We start from the raw sequence: 21530 nt of genomic DNA on the forward strand, positions 1-21530 counted from the left end.
ACACTATTATTGCACACATAATGAGTCCATGCAACTTGTGACTCCTAAACGTATTTAAGCTTGCCATAAGAGGTTGAATACTTGTTGACTCAAGATATCTCATTTTCATTAATTTTAAATTCAGGCTGTAACACAATGTTTTAAAAAACAAGGGTGTGAATACCTTCTGAAGGCATTGTAAAGTCTTTGCCTATTGGATGTAGTCATTTACTCTGAATTATTCCGTAAAAGTATCATGTGTTGCATGTAGCCTACACTGTAATCGTTTGTGTCAATTGTTTTGTGAGTAATACATCCTGTTAGTTGAATTGAGTAAATGCAGTCCTCATTTTACAGAGCCATTCTTTGATTGAATATAAGCTCATAAATTAGTGGAGTCATTGGTAAACCGATCTTTTGATGTACATTTTATGTCATAGGGGTATATTTTCTAAGCTAAGTCTAATGGTAAATGTTATGTACACTATACACATTAGATTACACATTGGTACTTTACATCTTGGTCTAAGATCAACTAGATAAATTAAAGCTTGGACGATGGGTGCTATAGACAGCGCATAAGCCTCTTAATAATCAGTTATCTTAGAACAAATGTAATTATAGCATCTGAGTGATAATGTGTAGACTCACAAGCGGGCTAGATTCACCAGTATACATTTATGATCTATAGCCGTTAGTCACATGATAATGGAGTCAGATTGATGAATGTAGTTTATTAAACACAATTTGAACTCATCTACATGTGTGTGTTAGAATGTTATACATCTCCTCTCACCACCCGGAGGCATATCAGTCTCTGCATCACTAGGCTCTTGTCTAGGCATTACCATTCAACACCTTTACTCAAACACTAGCTGCAGATAAAAAAGCAGTGGAGGAAACAAACCCAGGTGTACCGTTCTCTTTTTGTCCCTCACTTTCAGAAACAAACTCAGTAATTTCAGAGCTCTAGTCTTCCTCAATGTCTTATCATTCAGTGGTTGTTGCTCTCAGCTCCACAGAGAACGCGCCAGTTAAAAATAGACGGTATATCAACTGTACCTCAGGAATATATATATATATATCCTGTGTCTACAACAATGTTGTAAACACAAACAGTAAGCACAAACTGACATGTGCTAGAGAATGTAGTCTAGCTGGTCTCATCAAGTAATGTTACAAATAAACGGAATGCTTAACTCAAATAGAACTACACACACACATACAATCGCACCGACACACATAAAATCAAGTATAAAACAAAATAGGTAGAATTTTCATAATTTCCCTAAAACAGTGTTTCTTTAAAACCCATGCAGCAGGTTTCTCTCGCGCATTTCACAGACTTAGTTAAGGCAGCACTGCAGTCCTCATTGCCCTTTTTTTTCAGAACGTTCGTCAAACATCTCTAAAACTAAACCTCTGGGTCTAGTGTTCGAGAACTTACAGAACACTAGACCAGTGGGTAGCTGGCTGCCGTGGCGATGCCACAGTGGTTCTTCCTGTCTTTGGCCATGTAGATGTAGCCTTTGTCTCCCCATTTCTCGCTCCAGCTGAGGAAGAGACAAAACATGTTAGTCCCACAGTTCTAGTTAGTAGGAAATTATAGATGCACTGCTGCTTTAGAGAAACGTATGACTTAGACCATAGTATCAGGACAAGAGAGGCATATTCCCCGATGAGGAAATTAACACATCCCATAGTGGTGACGTAACAAACAAAAAACATCCTAGGAAGATACTATGTACTGTACCTGTTCTTGACAATCCAGAATTTCTTGCCATCTACATCCTCTCCTTCAAAACCGTATCCCACCACCAGAACTCCATGGTCAAGCTCCACACTGCTGCACTTCTCCTCATAATAGATCCCTACAGGGAGAGGACATAGTTAAATTAGTGGGCTAAGATACAGAGTTTACTTCAGTATGTAAAACCACCTGATCTCAAACCTAATAGTTGATTACTTAGCTAGTAACTAGTTAGAAATATTGGTCACAATTTACTTCAAAGGCAACACCATTTGTACACGGTGAACAGGACAATCGACCAGTACAGATCACTGCTACCTCAAAATTGTAGGTAGGGAATCCAATCCTTGCAAATAATGTTACACAAAATTGAAGTTGCACCGCTAACTGCTACTCACCAGACTGGTAAAACTGGAAGGATTCGTGGCTGGCATCGATGGCGACAGCGATGGGGCCGACAGACGCCACAGCCATCATCAGAGCGTGTTCTTTGCCACTGGGGATGTCCACAAAGCCAGTTTCATTGACAGCACTGAACTCTGGTCGGTAGTGGCAAATATCATCATCCTGAGTTAAGAGAGAAGAACAATGGCCATGATTAGTAAAAAACAACATATTCCAAATATTCAAACAAGTCGGTCATTCTTGGAGACAAATCCCACTGTAATGAAGTGGAAACTCAAATTTTCAAAGTTGAAGTTGTAAGTCATTCCAGATCGACAGCAAAAACTGCATGATCTGGGACCAGGCTAAAAGAACAGGGCCTTACGTTTAATAAATGCTTCTTCATACCCTATTATATTTGAATTCAGACTAATAGAACACAGGGCCTTACCTTGCCCACATAGGGGTAGGACGCCTCTGTGTCCAGGCCGCCGTTGTCCTTTACATACTGGAACGCCAAGTCCATGAGACCCCCATTACAGCCCTCGTTGCCCTGGGGTCTGGAGCAGTCCATCAGGTTCTGTTCACTCAGAGACACCAGATTGCCAGTCTTCCTGAATTGCTGGCCCTCTATGGCTCCGGTGGAACTGAACGCCCAGCAAGACCCACATGAGCACTGAGGGGGTAAAGGTTGTTAAACATCTTGTTACTTTTTCATGCCAGAAAACACTGACGTGCATATTACGCCAGTAATAAATACATATATATATATATATATATAACAATATATATGGGCAATTTTCCGCCTTATCTTCTGGATACTGTAAATTACAATCATGGTAAACAGCACGCAAACAAGCCAGATAGTTATTTGGAAGTAAAACCTTATTTAGTGACACAGCAGTGTGTGTATGAGTCATGACTCATGAGTGATTCAGGTCTCACCTGGTTCTTGATGGGAGTGACGTAGCCCTTCTCTCTCCAGTCCACGGCTTCAGGGGCCTGCAGGAAATTGGGTTCCATGAACAGAGAGCCCTTGTCCTTCCTCTCAGTCGTCTGCTTGTAGCCGTTCATGAGCTGCCCGAACTCTTCGTTGGTCTAGGGAGGAAAGAATCAGAACATGTTGAAACGTAATGTCTTCCCTGTTAAGATGTGGTTTGTAATTTACCATCTGAATGGGAAATGTAATATTGTTTTACGTCTTAGGACTGTTTTAAAAGTTGTGAACTTAGCCATAAATCCTGTGTGCATCTTTAAAAGACTACGAGTAAGTTTAAATTCTCTTCTCGGGATAACTATTCCATTCCTGCTTGATAGTTGAAGAAACCTAACCTGCGAGTCTGAATACATTCCTGCTTTCATTGTTCAACGCTGACACCTGTGCCTGTGAAACATATCATACTGTATGTGCTTCAGCAAATCTATGGCATGACAACAAAAAGATCCAGCTATAGCACACACACAGTATGGGAAAGAGCTGCTGAAAATTAGCTCCTGCTCCACAGTAAAATGTCTCAGCAACAGACTTGGACAGAAGCTCACTGGAACTGATATCAGCACCTGAAAATTTCCACTGCTTTAGTTCCTGCATATTATTCCTGAATATTAGCTCAAAAGTCCTGCAGTGTTCCTGGATATAAATATATACAGTACAGGCATCCAGAATGAGTAGCGGCACCCATTTCCTCCATGTCAAGCACTGCTCAGCAAGGTGATTCTTCTTACCATGTCACCAAAGTTGTTCATGCCCAGACGGTAGGAGTGTTTTCCCATAGAATGGTCCAGGTTGTGCATCTCAATTTTTTTCAGGTTCTTTTCCCAAACCATCCTCCTCCAGCCCTCCTCGCTCTGTAACAATGAGTGAAAAACAGTGAGAAAATATACACAATCATATACTGTCCCAGAACTATGTGCACAATCCATGCAATTAATGATAATAATGTAATAATGTAATTTACAGCTAGCTACATGTATGCACCAATTGATCAATTTGAGCCCCTTGTTGAGAGCAGTGGAGGATGGTGGGAGGAGTCAAAGGAGGACAGGCTCATTGTACTGGCTGTAATGGAACTGAGTCAAAAGTGGTTTCTAAATGTTTGATACCATTCCAATAATTCCATTCCAGTCTTTACAATAAGCCCATCCTCCTATAGCTCATCCCACCAGCCTCCACTCGTTGGGAGCTACTGAGGGGTTCCTATGACGATGTGCTCCTCTACTTGTGCTGAAACACCCACCTCATGGTAGTTCTTGCTGTGCCAGTTCTTCCACAAGTGCCAGTGGCCCTCCAACTGAGAGTCAAACATAGGGGCCGCATACACAGCACTCATACAGAGCACCAACATTGCCAAGTACAGGGACATCATGGTCAAACAGCTGTGGAGAGAGAGAGAGAGCAGAGCTGAGTCTGCCTTGTATTTTCAGTGTAAAGAAGCTATATAGCATAAAATGTTGAATTTGTACCTTTGAAACAACGGCATATCTTCAACGTTATATACAACAACAAAAAGTCTGGGCAGCAGCTCCTACTGGAGAGTTGATCAACAACTATCCATTTGGTCTCCCATCCAGTGTTTTAACCAAGGCCAGCTGAGTTTTGACATGTCACTGACTACTACCAATGTGGTATTGTGTGAATGATTGAAAAATCATTACAGTCATTACAAAGGGTAGCTTTAACAGAGAAAATTAAATTTAACCATCCTTTATAAGTCATATCAATTGTAATATTTACGCCAATAAAGCACTTGTGAAGTCATCAGCAGCTATTGTTTTAATTCAACCTAGGGTTCACAAACACATCACCTTGCACTTTCACCATCCTGTGAAGTTAATTCATCATAATTGATTTGATCTGCAGCCTAATAAACTGCATGCTTTCCCAACGAGTAGTAAAGTGAGGTCCACACTACTACTCCAAGTTTACTTCGATATGATGGTTATTATACTCACCAACAATCACATAATTAATTTTACTGACACAAAAAGACTATTTTGTGTTGTCGACATTTGGAAAGTTAACTGAAAAATTGTTTCCATCAGGTGTGTCATTACTTTTATCCGACATGTACTTTACTTGCTATACCACCGTTGGGTGGAAATGTGGTTTGTGAGAACAACAAAAAAAGCCCCCTTCCAAACTACCTTCCGCTCGACACAAAAATAAATTGATATCAATTACTTTGTGATATCCAGAAATATTTGAAGAAAAGTTTGGTAACAGCCGGCAGAAAAAGCAACATCAGAAACGGTAGACTAATATTGTCTTTCTGTATCAATCAAATCAAAGAGCAAATGCCCCTGGTAAATGTTCATAACCCAAGATCCTAACACTGTACAAAGAACAGAATGGAAAGCTGTACTTACTTTTCCCCGTCAATTTGCAGTAGCAGGGTGATGATATTTGCTGCTGTTGTTGTGTAGTCAGTGAACAAGACACGACACTTTATACAGCCATATGTCCTATAGTGGTGGGGGCTGGCTTGTGATTGGCTGAAAGGGGACGGTATATCACACTGCCGGCCCGCTGAAAGAAAGATCTCAGGTCCCGCCCGGTGTAAATAGCCCAGCATGTGATTCCTGACCACTTGACCGTTTTCATCGACTCCGTAAAGATAAAACATCAAATTTCATTAAACATTTTTAGTGGGTGGATTAGATTACTGGGAAGCAAAAGGGTAGAAAGACACATTATAACATCGAGTCAGTTTACCTTACCATTTTTTCATCTTTGGTTACTTTGTAACAGTTCTCTTGTCATGTGCGGGCGCGGAGGAGATGAGAGCATGGCACGCTGATGGTTATACAGCAATGACAAAGAAATAACCAGAAAAAAATGCTAAACATGTTCATTGAACAGTAATGACATGAATATGGGAAGAAATGTTACATGTAGTCTAGTACCTGAAACTGAGTGGCCAACAACAAACGCCATATGTCCCTGCTCTATGAAGCATACAACAGCTTCAGTGTTTGTTCAACCATGTCTTAATATGATAGATTCAAATAATAGCCTGAAGTTGAGAGAATGAACAAATTAACCTACATTTATCTAGCTCAAATATTAAGATTATCTGCATTCTTTAGATACTGATGAGTTATTGTGTGATACTCTGCTGTGTCAAGAAAGTTCTGATGGGCTTGTAAATCATTTGTTTGTGTAAATAATCATTCCAATTTAATTTGAAAGGTGTCTTACAAGCATTTCAGTGTTTTCCTACCTCTTCTGCACATGTTTTCTTTTTAAACATTGATAATACATTTTAAACCCACTAAATCAAAACAGACAGAAAACACACTAATCAATACATTGTTTCTAAACAATTGTGTAATGTCACTTTTGCCTTGTCAGCTTTAGGAATTTCTGCCTGTCAACCAAACATTCACACAGGAAGAAGGGGAGGGATTCTCTTCTTGGGCTGCTGCTGAGTCTGTTGTTACTGATAGGACACACACACACACACACACACACACACACACACACACACACACACACACACACACACACACACACACACACACACACACACACACACACACCCTGTAGATGTGTGGTTAGTAAAATGATTCCTTGATTGGTATTGGTGTGTCTACAAAAACACTTCAGGGAAATCAATGAATGGATGGGTATTGAATAATTCATTAGGTTTGTTTAAGATTTCCTAGTATTGATCGATCATACTAAGAAGTATGTTTTAATAACAATGCAGTAATGTATCTGTGTAACTTCAAACTTTTGCTGACACTGATTACAATCGAACAGAAACAGATGCACTTACTCCCCCTGTCAGACATGAAGTGTACTGCAGGTAATGTAACAGTCATGACCATTGAGTTCAATACAGAGTTGAAAACCGTGCATTTGGAAAGTATTCAGACCCCTTCACATTTTCCACATTTTGTTACGATACAATCATATTTTTTCCTCATCAATCTACACACAATACCTAATAATGACAAAGCAAAAACAGCTTTAGAGAAATGTTTGAAAATGCATTACAAATAAAAAACTGAAATATCACATTTACATACGTTTTCAGACTATTTACTCAGTACTTTGTAGAAGCCCCTATGGCAGTGATTACAGCCTCGAGTAGTCAAACGTTCATAGATGACCAGCAGGGTCAAATAATAATCACAGTGGTTGTATAGTGTGCAACAGGTCAGTACCTCAGGAGTAAATGTCAGTTGGCTTTTCATAGCCGAACATTCAGAGGTCGAGACACTTATTTTTCAGCTTCTCCTCTTCTTTCCCACTAGAGAGCGACTTCTAACGGTTAGTCAGCTCAGAAGTAGATCAGCAGGCCTACCATGAACAGAAATAGTGTACAATCACACACTAATTGCAAGTTTAGCCTACTCTGACAAATGATAACTTGACTTAATGAAAGAGAACTAAAGGCAGGTAAACTTGTGTGTGGTAGAAAACCCTATGTTAACCTTACACTTCTCTCTGTCAGTTTCAACTAAATGGACTCTAGAGTGTGTAAAATAAAAACACAGGGATAATATCGCTCTAAATAAAAATCAAACTTTATTGGTTGTGTAGACAGATTTGCAGGTGTTCTAGCAGGTGGCGCGAAAGGCTTATGTTACTAGCTCCCACAGTGCAGTAGAATGTCTAGCAAATACAATAAAAATACACAAATAAATACACAAATGACAGAACAAGTCCAATTAACAATCCAGAATAGATATACGCATTAGCATGAGCATGTGTCAGAATATATATATGTGGTGTGCATGAACCGTATATTATGGAAGAGTATGTACAGTAGTAGCTATATTAGGATCAGCTATGTCGAGAATACAGTATATACACTACCAGTCAAAACTCTAGAAACACCTACTCAAAGGAGGCCGAGTTTCATATCTTCTCTGCCCGCTCGGTCTTCTCAAATGAACACGAGCTGAAACACACTGCTCAATGCACACACGAAGGGGACTAAAACACTCGACCATGACTAGGGCTGTTGCCGTGAATGTATTACCGCCACACCAGTTGTCATGTCATGAGTCATGACTAGGGCTGTGGTGGTCATGAAAATTTGTCAGCCGGTGATTGTCAAGCAAATAACTGCGGTAATTGACCGTTAATTAACATAAACACACTTAGCATCTCCTGGCTTCCACGTATAGCCTAAAAGACACCGATGCAGACCTTTGGAACATCTACATTTTAAAAAGTCGAATAAATACATGTAATATTTCCTACACCATCACAATAATTCCATTATTTATTTTCCACAGGTCTAAAGACACATGAGAGGAAGACAATGTAGTCTATTTCAGAAGAACGGAATAGCATACTCTGAGGTATCCTTATGTTAGTCCCTGATCTGGCTATGCCAAATGGCTGTGAGCTACACTAGTTCACTTAGCAGACAAGATTTTCTTAGAATTCTGTGGAATTATTTTATAGCATGAAGAATGCAATTGAACATAGCTGAATAAAATAGGAAGGATGTTTCTCCAAACGATTTGAGGGAGTGCTCACATGGGGCTATTCTGTGTTGAGGGGTTAACAAAGAAACAGGTCCTCCTATTTGCTTAATTTAGAGGTATTTATGCAACTGTGGTTGTGATACAAACGTTGGGCTATATGTTTAGATGTTTTATACATTCTAAGGCTGCATGACGCAACTCTAATGATGATTTGAAAAAAGTTGCATTAAAGGCATGAGCTCTGCTTTGTTTCGTGTACACTCTTCATCTGTCTCTCATTCACAATTTGACAAGCACTTGATAATGCCTCGAATTTCCTGCCGGCATCCTCCTAGTGTGGCCATAATGCCCCCGAAAGAAATCCATGCCGTAGTGGCCTTGGGCTGAATATAATATGTATAATTCCCTTCTCCCAGTTGCATGTTCCAAAGCACCTCACTCACATGGCTCTCAGATATCTAAATTCTTATTAACCAATGCTTCTCACGCGATCAGATTAATCTCACAGAGGCATCTGACAGGCACATCGGGGACTCAACTGATTGGGTCCTTCTTATCGAGTTCCCGAGGTGCATATTGAAGATATTGGAAGAACTGTCCACATTTACTTTCGTCAGCCAACAAGATGAGTAGGCCTAACAAACAGCAAAAGCACTAGCCTATGTCAATCTACTATCCCCCATAGTACAAAGTTGACCTATTCTATTGGTCAAATTATCCTTCAGTGTGAGAACGAAATATTCAAAACCCAAATTAATAGAACCACTCGCATCAAAAAAACATTTCAAAAGCAATGAGGCTGATGCAAAAGATCATAATGTTTAGCTTAAAATGTTCATAAACGATTAGGCTTTTTCTTCACATTATAAGTGCAGTAATGCACAAACGGCAGTAGCCTATGTGCGAATGTTCCTAAATGCAATCAATTAGCGGGAAACCACCATTCTCAAAAGTGACCACAAATGCTATTATGCATGTAATGCTTTATTATAAAGGTGCATTTTTATGGTGAAAATGGTCTTCCTCAAAACCTAAAACTCACGCGCCGCCTAAGGATGCCAGTTAGGCTCTGTACCGGTTGTAAAACAGATGAATGTTCTTAATTTCAATTAGTTATTTGGCCACTTAGTTGTGATATAAACTTTATCAAAAACATATAGGCCTGTGGACTAGGCTACATGAGGTGTGAGACTATGATGTGAATACGTCGTAAGAAAAAGGCATGCGCTGTTTCTTGCCTTACTTGCCTACACAAGCTGGGCATCACTCACAAATGATAATATATCATTGACAAGTGATAGGCGAATATAGTCATCCATCAGACTATTCTTGGCCAACAGCTCTGACCCCCCCGCAGCTACTCGCCCAAGCCTCCCCAGCTTCTCCTTTACCCAAATCCAGATAGCAGATGTTCTGAAAGAGCTGCAAAACCTGGACCCGTACAAATCAGCTGGCCTTGACAATCTGGACCCTCTATTTCTGAAACTATCCACCGCCATTGTCGCAACCCCTATTACCAGCCTGTTCAACCTCTCTTTCATATCGTCTGAGATCCCCAAGGATTGGAAAGCTGCCGCAGTCATCCCCCTCTTCAAAGGGGGAGACACCCTGGACCCAAACTGTTTCAGACCTATATCCATCCTGCCCTGCCTATCGGAGGTCTTCGAAAGCCTGGTCAACAAACAGATCACAGACCATCTCGAATCCCACCGTACCTTCTCCGCTGTGCAATCTGGTTTCCGAGCCGGTCACGGGTGCACCTCAGCCACGCTCAAGGTACTAAATGATATCATAACGACCATCGATAAAAGACAGTACTTTGCAGCCATCTTCATCGACCTGGCCAAGGCTTTCGACTCTGTCAATCACCATATTCTTATCGGCAGACTGAGTAGCCTCGGTTTTTCTAATGACAGCCTTGCCTGGTTCACCAACTACTTTGAAGACAGAGTTCAGTGTGTCAAATTGGAGGGCATGTTGTCTGGTCCTCTGGCAGTCTCTATGGGGGTGCCACAGGGTTCAATTCTCGGGCCGACTCTTTTCTCTGTATATATCGATGATGTTGCTCTTGCTGCGGGCGATTCCCTGATTCACCTCTACGCAGACGACACCATTCTGTATACTTCTGGCCCTTCTTTGGACACTGTGCTATCTAACCTCCAAACGAGCTTCAAAGCCATACAACACTCCTTCCGTGGCCTCCAACTGCTCTTAAACGCTAGTAAAACCAAATGCATGCTTTTCAACCGTTCGCTGCCTGCACCCGCACGCCCGACTAGCATCACCACCCTGGATGGTTCCGACCTAGAATATATGGACATCTATAAGTACTTAGGTGTCTGGCTAGACTGTAAACTCTCCTTCCAGAATCATATCAAACATCTCCAATCTAAAATCAAATCTAGAGTCGGCTTTCTATTCCGCAACAAAGCCTCCTTCACTCACGCTGCCAAACTTACCCTAGTAAAACTGACTATCCTACCGGTCCTCGACTTCGGCGATGTCATCTACAAAATAGCTTCCAATACTCTACTTAGCAAACTGGATGCAGTTTATCACAGTGCCATCCGTTTTGTTACTAAAGCCCCTTATACCACCCACCACTGCGAGCTGTATGCTCTAGTCGGCTGGTCCTCGCTACATATTCGTCTCCAGACCCACTGGCTCCAGATAATCTACAAGTCCATGATAGGTAAAGCTCCGCCTTATCTCAGTTCACTGGTCACGATGGCAACACCCACCCGTAGCACGCACTCCAGCAGGTGTATCTCACTGATCATCCCTAAAGCCAACACCTCATTTGGCCGCCTTTCCTTCCAGTTCTCTGCTGCTTGTGACTGGAACGAATTGCAAAAATCGCTGAAGTTGGAGACTTTTATCTCCCTCACCAACTTTAAACATCTGCTATCTGAACAGCTAACTGATCGCTGCAGCTGTACATAGTCTAGTGGTAAATAACCCACCCAATTTACCTACCTCATCTCCATACTGTTTTCATTTATTTACTTTTCTGCTCTTTTGCACACCAGTATATCTTCCTGCACATGACCATCTGATCATTTATCACTCCAGTGTTAATCTGCTAAATTGTAATTATTCGCCTACCTCCTCATGCCTTTTGCACACAATGTATATAGACTCTTTTCTTTTTTTCTACTGTGTTATTGACTTGTTTATTGTTTACTCCATGTGTAACTCTGTGTTGTCTGTTCACACTGCTATGCTTTATCTTGGCCAGGTCGCAATTGTAAATGAGAACTTGTTCTCAACTAGCCTACCTGGTTAAATGAAGGTGAAAAATATATATATATAAAAAAAAAAAATCTTGTCTTAAAATATACTAAATAATACGTGAGAATTTTGTTTTGATTTAGAATGGACTATTATCATGCACCGGTTTCAGAACAGGGGAAAAAATACAAGTAATCTATGCACTTAAATAGCGAATGGAGGACTTAATTGTCATGCTAGCCAGGTAGGCTATATTCCTGTTGTAAAGCAAAACAATGTGCTTAATATTAGGGAAGTTGAGAAATATAGTCAGCCTAAAGGAAGCTGAAGATCCTATTTTTAATAGAAGCCATCACTGTTTCCTCACGCAATTCCATAGCCTGTAGAAATGTTGCGCAACATGAGCTCATGGGCTCTCATGAAGTGTTTGATTAGATTTTTATACACATTTGCATTGATGTCAGAGAGGATTAGAGGGACAATAGAGTGCTGAGTACCAGGCAGTTAGTGTTTGAATGTTAAATGACGAGACAGAGGCATTGATGCGAGTAACCAGTCTTGTTCAGTACATCACAACACATCCGGGTATCTCAAGCACCCCGGTAAAACAAAAGAGTTGCAGTAATGAACATTTACCAACAGATGGCATCACTGTGCCATCTTACACCCATAACATCTTCCATTTAATAAAATAGGACAGGAGGTGTCAATTCACTAACAAAACAAACCTAGTAACAATTTCCAACATGAACAGTTTAGTTTTCTTTTTTATTTTTTTTCTCAGGTAACAACAACACATTTTGATATTCTCTTCACTTTTATCTCTGTCAACAATCCCTGATGGGAAACCTACAGATTAAGTATTTTTGGTGGCTGGGACAGACACCTGCAGCGTGAAAAGACAGGGGGCTTGTCTGCGAGGACTGCGGGTTCCCGCACAGGCGTGTCACCTGAATGTCTAAGGGGAGAATTGATGGGCGAGGGAGCGGCCGACCTGTGATCCCCTGGCTCTTCGCCCAGTGCCTCAGGCCCCATGTGACTTGCTGGGGTTCTGTCTGTTGTCATGCGACCCCTTTGGCAATCAGGGTTCTGAGTAGGTGCTGGCTCAGCAATCCGAAGGTCAACCCTGTTACGACGGTACAGTGATCCATTCACTTCGACCAAGTAGGAGCGTGGTGCCACTTTCTGTACACAGGATCCGAGTCTCCAGAGGCCTGTCCGGTCCCCTGGTAGTGGCTTCATTCGCACCGTTTCACCCACCCTGAGCTCAGGTAAGTCTTTTGCTGATTTGTCGTAGATGAACTTGGAGACCTGTCTTCTGTGACGTAGCTTCGCCAGCACGTCTGACACCACACATGGCTCCAGGAGAGTGCTGGCTACTGGCAGAGCTGCTTTTAAGCGCCGTGCCATGAGGCGCTGTGCCGGGCTGCTATCCATGCCTTCTATCGGGGTATTGCGCCACTGCAGGATTGCTTTCCAGGCATCTTTGCCGTCTCGCAGAGCGTTTTTGCAGAGGTTCTTTGCGATTTTTACTGCGGACTCCGCCTTCCCATTAGCTTTTGGGTGTCGTGGTGATGAAATGACGTGCTCGAATTCCCATCCTGCAGCAAATTTTCGGAACTCAACTCCGAAGAATTTGCGGTCCATTGTCTGAAATTACCCTATCTGGCTGGCCATAGCGGGCAAACTGAGCCTTGCAGCGTTTGATCGTTGTCTCTGCTGAGAGGTCGGGGAGGAGGTCGATCTCTGCTGAGAGGTCGGGGAGGAGGTCGATCTCCCAAAAGTCTGAGTAATGATCGACTACCAGCAGAAAGTCTTTGCCACTGTGCTGGAAGAGATCTAGACTTACTATCTGCCAGGGGCGCATCAGTAGCTCGTGGGACATCATCGTCTCTCTCTGTTGCTCAATGGCATATTCATTGCAGATTGTGCATTTACTGACATAGTCTTTGATTTCACTCTGCATTCCTGGCCAATACAGTGTGTCACGTGCTTGTCTGTAACAGGCCTCACCTCCTATGTGACTTGAGTGCACACGTGCAAACATCTCAGGGCGCAGAGACCGGGGAATAACGACTCTCTGACTCTTGAATATTACTCCGTTTTGAACACTGAGCTCCTCTTTGACTGGCCAATATTCTCTGACGGCTAAAGCAGTTTCTTCCCTGCAGTCGGGCCAGCCCATCAGAATCACAGACCTCAATGCCTGGAGTTGCCCGTCCCTGTCTGTGTGCTGTCTGATTTGTATAAGGCGCTGGTCCGTAACATTGAGGTAGTCAGCCTGGTTGATGTGTTCAACATCCACTTGCTCTGTTTGTAAGCTGCACACTGCGTGTTATTCATGCATGGAGCGTGTGTGAGTGCCTGATGCAGTAGCCCTGCTGAGCGTGTCACTCACATACATCTCTGGCCCTGGCTTATACACCACCTTGAGGTTGTAGTTTTGTAGGGCCAGTAGCATGCTCTGCAGTCGTTTTGGGGCATTCAGGAGAGGCTTGCTGAATATAGCAATAAGGGGCTTGTGATCTGTCTCTGCGGTAATATTGTCGCGCCCGTACAGGTAGTGGTGGAAGCGTTGGCATGCAAACACAATGCTGAGGCACTCCTTCTCTATCTGGGCAGAGTTCTGCTCTGTTGGGGTGAGTGCCCTAGAGGCGAATGCCACAGGCTGGCCCTCCTGCATGAGGCAACAGCCAAGTCCATACTGGCTTGAGTCACTCTGAATCGTGACAGGTTTAGACACATTGTAGTATCGCAGTACAGGTGTCTGGGTGACCAGTTGTTTTATTTCCCTCACCGCTGCATCATGTTTGGGTACTACCAATTTAACAATGCCAGATGGTGTCCTTGTCCATGAGCCTCCTCAGTGGCTCACACACTTCAGAGAGCTGCGTCCAACTCAAAGTGGACTTCCCCGGGAACTGACTCAACCGGTGCGTTGAAGACATCATGGTACTTGCTTAGGAGTGTCTCCTTGCTCAGGGGCCCAGCCTGGACTTTGTCTATAATGTTAAGATCAGCTGGGATGGTGAAGTTAATAAGTCCAAGGCGCTCGCATGTAGAACCTGACAGTAATGGCTGTTGACTAGCCTCAACTATTTCAAACTCAAGGGTGTATTTCTGGCCACGTAAAACACACTCTGTCACAAACAGGCCTAAAGAGGTCATGAACTGGCCTGAATACAGTTTCAGCTTGGTGTTACTCTGTGTGAGTTTGTCTCTGGGCGCGAGCCTCCTTTTGTCTTTAAGGCTCATAACGTTGCTTGTGGCCCCTGAATCTAGCTGGCATTGCTGTGGTTTATTATTAAGTAGCAGAGTGACAAACCACTTTTGTCCTTTTGCCCTCAATGCCCCTATGTACTCGCTAGCATATACATCCTCTGTGCTGCCGTTCCCTTCATCTATGTTTGTTTCCATGGAGTGCACTTTACCCTCCTTTCGCTTGCTTTTCATGCAGACCCTTGCGAAGTGATTAGCTGTACCACAGGATTTGCATATTTTTCCATAGGCTGGGCAGTGTTCTTTTCCTAGTCCATGAGAAATGCCACAATACCGGCATGTATTGGGGTTGTCTACTGCAGAGTTGGCTGTAGTATTAGCATTAGCTGTGGCAAAGGGGAATTTCTTTACTGGCTGCCTGAATGTAGCATTGACATTGTCCATATGTTGCCTTTCTAGCTCCATGGACCTTATCCGTATATCAGTAAGCTCTGCTGCACGGCATGTCTCCACTGCCAAGGCCAGCGTCAGGTCACGTTCTCTCAGCAAATGTCTGCGTGTGCCCTCATCAGTTATGCCAAGCACAATCGTATCTCTGATCAGTTCATCTCTTAAAGCACCATAGTCACATGTAGCTGCCTTTTCCCTTAACCTAGTGACAAAGCTGTCAATGGATTCCCCGTCCTCCTGTTTGCAACGACCGAAAACATAACGCTCGTAGATGACGTTCTTTGCTGGCGTAAAGTAATGTTCAAGAGCATCAAGAATAGCTATAGCGTTACCTTGCTGTGCTGCTGTTAGGTTCAGGTTGTGTTTGTATACGTGTCGGCATTCAGTTCCCATTATAGTCCTCAAAGTGGCAGACACTACCTCATCTTACTTTTCCAGAAGTCCCGTTGCTAGCGCATAGTCCTCCCATTCACCTCTAAACGTATCCCAGTTCGTGCTCCAATCCCCGCTGAGCTTCATAATGGCGGGAGGGGGAATGTTCGCTGCCATGTCTAACCGGTGCTAACAACACTGAAGCTAACTACCAAACTCACTCTAGCTAAGGCCAATTCCGGGCGAAATTTTACACAAATAAGCATTTGTTTGTAAACCAGAGCAGGTGACTCTAATTTGCGGAAAGCATGGTTAGTTATCCGACTCTGACACCATGTTTGAATGTTAAATGACGAGACAGAGGCATTGATGTGAGTAACCAGTCTTGTTCAGTACAACACAACACATCCGGGTATCTCAAGCACCCCAGTAAAACACAAGAGTTGCAGTAATGAACATTTACCAACAGATGGCATCACTGTGCCATCTTACACCCATAACAGTTAGCAAGTTTGGTGGGTTAATGACCATCAGCAGCACCAGAGCTTGGAGAAGCCTAATTACCGTGACCACAGTAAAAATTTAGCATGACCGTTGAGTCATAGTAATCTCCTTTTATGCACTCTGGACAGTAAATTGGTAGTACCCAACTTGCTAAAGACCATCGGGTCGCTAATGGACTGATACTCAGGGCTCCATTGTTCTTCTTAACCACTCCTGACATCAATTCAAATGCAATCGATAATCACAGCAAACAGTATCTTGCTTTTAAAACTCACCTCACTGTGATTGATCAATTTGAAGAAAGAAGTTTAACAGCAGGTTGAAACTAAGTGGAAAACATGGTCGTTGTGGGTGTTGTTTCAACGGCGAACACAACGACAGTGCTTTCTACGGTGATGATTAAATCAAAACACCCATACGCATATTTGAACTTATGCAAATGCATAGACCTTTGAGCACTTCAAATCAAAGTTTATTTGTCACGTGCGCCGAATTCAACAGGTGTTGTACATGCTTACTTACAGGCTCTAACCAATAGTGCAAAAAAGGTATTAGGTGAACAATGGGTAGGTAAAGAAATAAAACAACAGTAAAAAGACAGGCTATATACAGTAGCGAGGCTATAAAAGTAGTGAGGCTACATACAGACACCGGTTAGTCAGGCTGATTGAGGTAGTATGTACATGTAGATATGGTTAAAGTGACTATGCATATATGATGAACAGAGAGTAGCAATGGCGTAAAAGAGGGGGTTGGCGGGTGGTGGGTGGGACACAATGCAGATAGCCCGGTTAGCCAATGTGCGGGAGCACTGGTTGGTCATTGAGGTAGTATGTACATGAATGTATAGTTAAAGTGACCATGCATATATGATAAACAGAGAGTAGCAGCAGCGTAAAATAAGAGGGGTTGAGGGGGCACACATTGCAAATATTCAGGGTAGCCATTTGATTACCTGTTCATGAGTCTTATGGCTTGGGGGTAAAAACTGTTGAGAAGCCTTTTTGTCCTAGACTTGGCACTCCGGTACCGCTTGCCATGCGGTAGTAGAGAGAACAGTCTATGACTGGGGTGGCTTGGGTCTTTGACAAATTTTAGGGCCTTCCTCTCACCGCCTGGTGTAGAGGTCCTGGATGGCAGGCAGTTTAGCCCCAGTGATGTACTGGGCCGTACGCACTACCCTCTGTAGTGCCTTGCGGTCGGAGGCCGAGCTATTGCCGTACCAGGCAGTGATTGCATCCAGTCAGGATGCTCTCGATGTTGCAGCTGTAGAACCTTTTGAGGATCTCAGGACCCATGCCAAATATTTTTAGTTTCCTGAGGTGGAATAGGCTTTGTTGTGCCCTCTTCACAACTGTCTTGGTGTGTTTGGACCATTCTAGTTTGTTGTTGATGTGGACACCAAGAAACTTGAAGCTCTCAACCTGCTCCACTACAGCCCTGTTGATGAGAATGGGGGCGTTCTCGGGCCTCCTTTTCCTGTAGTCCACAATCATCTCCCTAGTCTTGGTTATGTTGAGGGATAGGTTGTTATTCTGGCACCACCCGGCCAGGTCTCTGACCTCCTCCCTATAAGCTTTCTCGTCGTTATCGGTGATCAGGCCTACCATTGTTGTGTCGTCTGCAAACTTAATGATGGTGTTGGAGTCGTGCCTGGCCATGCAGTTGTGGGTGAACAGGGAGTACAGGAGGCGACTGAGCATGCACCCCTGGGGAGCTCCAGTGTTGAGGATCAGCGTGACAGATGTGTTGCTACCTGCCCTCACCACCTGAGGGCGGCCCGTCAGGAAGTCCAGGATCCAGTTGCAGAGGGAGGTGTTTAGTCCCAGGATCCTTAGCTTAGTGATGAGCTTTGAGGGTACTATGGTGTTGAACGCTGAGCTGTAGTCAATGAATAGCATTCTCACATAAGTGGTCCTTTTGTCCAGGTGGGTAAGGGAAGTGTGGAGTGCAATAGAGATTGCATCATCTGTGCATCTGGTTGGGCGGTATGCAAATTGGAGTGGGTCTAGTGTTTCTGGGATAATGGTGTTGATGTGAGCCATTATCAACTTTTCAAAGCACTTCATGGCAACGGACGTGAGTGCTACGGGGCTGTACTCATTTAGGCAGGTTGCCTTTTTGTTCTTGGGCACAGGGACTATGGTGGTCTGCTTGAAACATGTTGGTGTTACAGACTCAATCAGGTCACTGGGCAGTGTCACTGGGCAGCTCGCGGCTGTGCTTCCCTTTGTAGTCTGTAATAGTTTGCAAGCCCTGCCACATAAGACGAGCGTCGGAGCCGGTGTAGTATGATTCAATCTTAGCCCTGTATTGATGCTTTTCCTGTTTGATGGTTCGTCGCAGGGCATAGCAGAATTTCTTGTAAGCTTCTGGGTTAGAGCCCCGCACCTTGAAAGCGGCAGCTCTACCCTTTAGCTCAGTGCGAATGTTGCCTGTAATCCATAGCTTGGTCGGGGTATGTACGTACGGTCACTGTGGGGACGACGTCATCAATACACTTACTAATAAAGCCAAAGACTGATGTGGTGTACTCCTCAATGCCATCAGCAGAATCCTGGAACATGTTCCAGTCTGTGATAGCAAAACAGTCCTGTAGTTTAGCATCTGCTTCACCTGACCACTTATTCATAGACCAAGTCACTGGTGCTTCCTGCTTAAAGTTTTGCTTGTAAGCAGGAATCAGGAGGATAGAGTTGTGGTCATATTTACCAAATGGATGGGGAGGGAGAGCTTTGTAGGAGTCTCTGTGTGTGTAGTACAGGTGATCTAGAGTTGTTTTCCCTCTGGTTGCACATTTAACATGTTGATGGAAATTTGGTAGAACTGATTTAAGTTTCTCTGCATTAAAGTTTCCGGCCACTAGGAGCGCCGCCTCTGGGTGAGTGGTTTCCTGTTTGCTTATTTCCTTATACAGCTGACTGAGTGCGGTCTTACTGCCAGCATCTGTCTGAGGTGGTAAATAAACAGCCACGAAAAGTATAGCTGAAAACTCTCTAGGCAAGTAGTGTGGCCTGCAATTTATCACAATATACTGTACTTCAGGCGAGCAAAATCTAGAGACTTCCTTAGATGTCATGCACCAGCTGTTGTTTACAAATATGCACAGACCGCCCACCTCGTTGTTCTATCTTGACGGTGCAGCTGAGGGGTGAGGGAGGAAGGAATGCTTTTTAAATGGACCGCCCTTGCCTGGAAATCCGTCACTCGTTCATCCCGCAATGGTTGATTTATATGCTCTACAGTCAATTATGATTTATGTCTATTTATATTAACTATATCATTATTAATATACGCCTACTGTATGATAGCTAGCAAATTAATTAGCTAACTAATGTAAACTAACTCATTTTTGTACATTGCCTTGGTCCGTACAATTAACCTTATTTTAGCGCTCAAAAAATGTAATACTTCCAGATCAACTGTAATGTCAATACCATTGTAAAGTACAATTTCTCCCCTTTACAACAGAATTCATGCCGAGACCTGCACGCTGCCCGTTTCTGCATAATTCAACAAGACTCCGTTGGGTCTTTTAAAAAATGGCGGGTGGGGAAGCAAAACTAATGCGTGGTAGTGAGAAGGAGAGGAGATGTGTGGGAAAACTGCTTTTTTCAATCGATCTGTACAACTTATCACCTTATCGCCTCTAAAATGTCAATAAAATACTATAAAGAGTTTATATAATGTGTCATTACATACCTATTTGAATGTTTATGTCGAATTTGAATCGTGTTTTTAGGGCGGTGCTAAAGTGACCTTCAGAAGTCAACAGCGGCTTTGAGAATCATGATCGCTTGCAGTGATGACGCAAAAAATGACTAGGTATCCCCCCCTTACCCCCGTCACTGTCCATTTCTTGTTTTTAAACGATGAGAGAAGTGCTACACCTGGTGGAGAGAGATTGTAAGACAGAAATAGTTGCTTTATGCGTGCTGTATGTTATGACATGACACGTCACGATGTAACGGAGGGTCAGTTTTTTCAACTTTTCTCCAGTACTATAGAACCATTACCATGTCGATCAATGCTTGAATAGAAACCTAGTTCATACCCCAGATTTTGACGTCAACACAGTCGCTACAGTCCCATTAGTTTTCTTTGCAGCCTCGTTTGAATGTCGCGGTTGCACACATTTGTACGGACTGGGGTGAGTTTACGTTAGCCTACCTAGCTACTAGGAAAATGTTTGATTTCTACAATTTCCAAAAGCTAACCAAATAAAAACATAATTCATTTAATGAGAGGTGTTTGAGGCACAATTTCTAACTTATTTACATTCGTTTTTACTCACACTTGTATGTTGAATCCATATTGACGTTGAGGTTTTAAGTTTCACCAAAAGTGTATTAAAGTGTATTTTAGGCTACTGTTGGGGTTCGTTTCCTTGTTCCTTGTCAATCATTGGCTCCGTTGTTGAAATTAGCATTATGACAATATCTTGAATAAATCATTCAAAACCCGTTATTAATGTAATTGCAGACAGAGGTTGACAACAGGAACATAACGCATGTTTCCGAGTAAGTTCTGCATAAAAGAAAAGGTCCCAAGTTATTTTATTAAACTCGAAGTCCAGCCCTAGTGATGTCACTGCCTACGTCATTATCTTTTACTCATGAGACCAAAACCATGCCTACTCAACACTAAAACTGTTGTTTATATAGCTATCTGAAAGCTTAGCAGTAAATGTCCAAGTTGATTTATAGTGGAATGTCTGACTAATCTCTTATCCCTTACACTCCCGTGCAGAGTTCTGTCTTCACAGTCACACATTTCTCAGAGGGGTCTCTTTATAAGAGGCAAAGAGACCAGAAAACCACTGTGAAACAATACTAAACCTCTATAATGAATATATATTGTTCATCTGTAGTCTAGGACCGTATAAATGTAAGGAGGGCAGGGTCTTATTACCCCCCTTCTATTAATACAACATAAGCATAATCAATTTGTAGAAAAGGCCCATGGAGTTGGTGGAATAATCCTTTAATTCATTGCCATTTACTCAGCTGGGCCAGGGGCGCTTTAATTAGGTCAGGTGGAAATGTCTGACAGATCTCAACTCCATAAAAGGAGGAAATTGCCTTCGCCTGATCTCGCTGCTTTCTCTTCCTTAACTCCGTCTGATCCAGAAGTTCTGTGCGTCCATGAATCCACACTACTCAGTAAATATACCACTTTATGGTTAAAGGAATTCCTG

The 21530-nt window shown here is 42.9% G+C and overlaps 1 protein-coding gene across 1 annotated transcript; it reads right to left on the minus strand.

Moving 5' to 3' along the window:
- Nucleotides 1-1432: 1432 nt before the first annotated feature.
- Nucleotides 1433-5532, minus strand: LOC139410045 (procathepsin L-like). Its single transcript, XM_071155479.1, has 8 exons — nt 5480-5532; nt 4351-4489; nt 3839-3961; nt 3059-3211; nt 2565-2789; nt 2128-2296; nt 1733-1850; nt 1433-1532 (listed from the first exon to the last, which is right to left on the minus strand). The coding sequence occupies exons 2-8, from the start codon at nt 4477-4479 to the stop codon at nt 1433-1435; spliced, it is 1017 nt and encodes a 338-aa protein (XP_071011580.1). The 5' UTR covers nt 4480-4489; nt 5480-5532.
- Between the last annotated feature and the right edge of the window lie 15998 nt (nt 5533-21530).

The sequence above is a fragment of the Oncorhynchus clarkii genome, chromosome 5 (genome assembly GCF_045791955.1).
Source record: "Oncorhynchus clarkii lewisi isolate Uvic-CL-2024 chromosome 5, UVic_Ocla_1.0, whole genome shotgun sequence".
In the NCBI taxonomy this organism is placed as follows: Eukaryota; Metazoa; Chordata; class Actinopteri; order Salmoniformes; family Salmonidae; genus Oncorhynchus; species Oncorhynchus clarkii.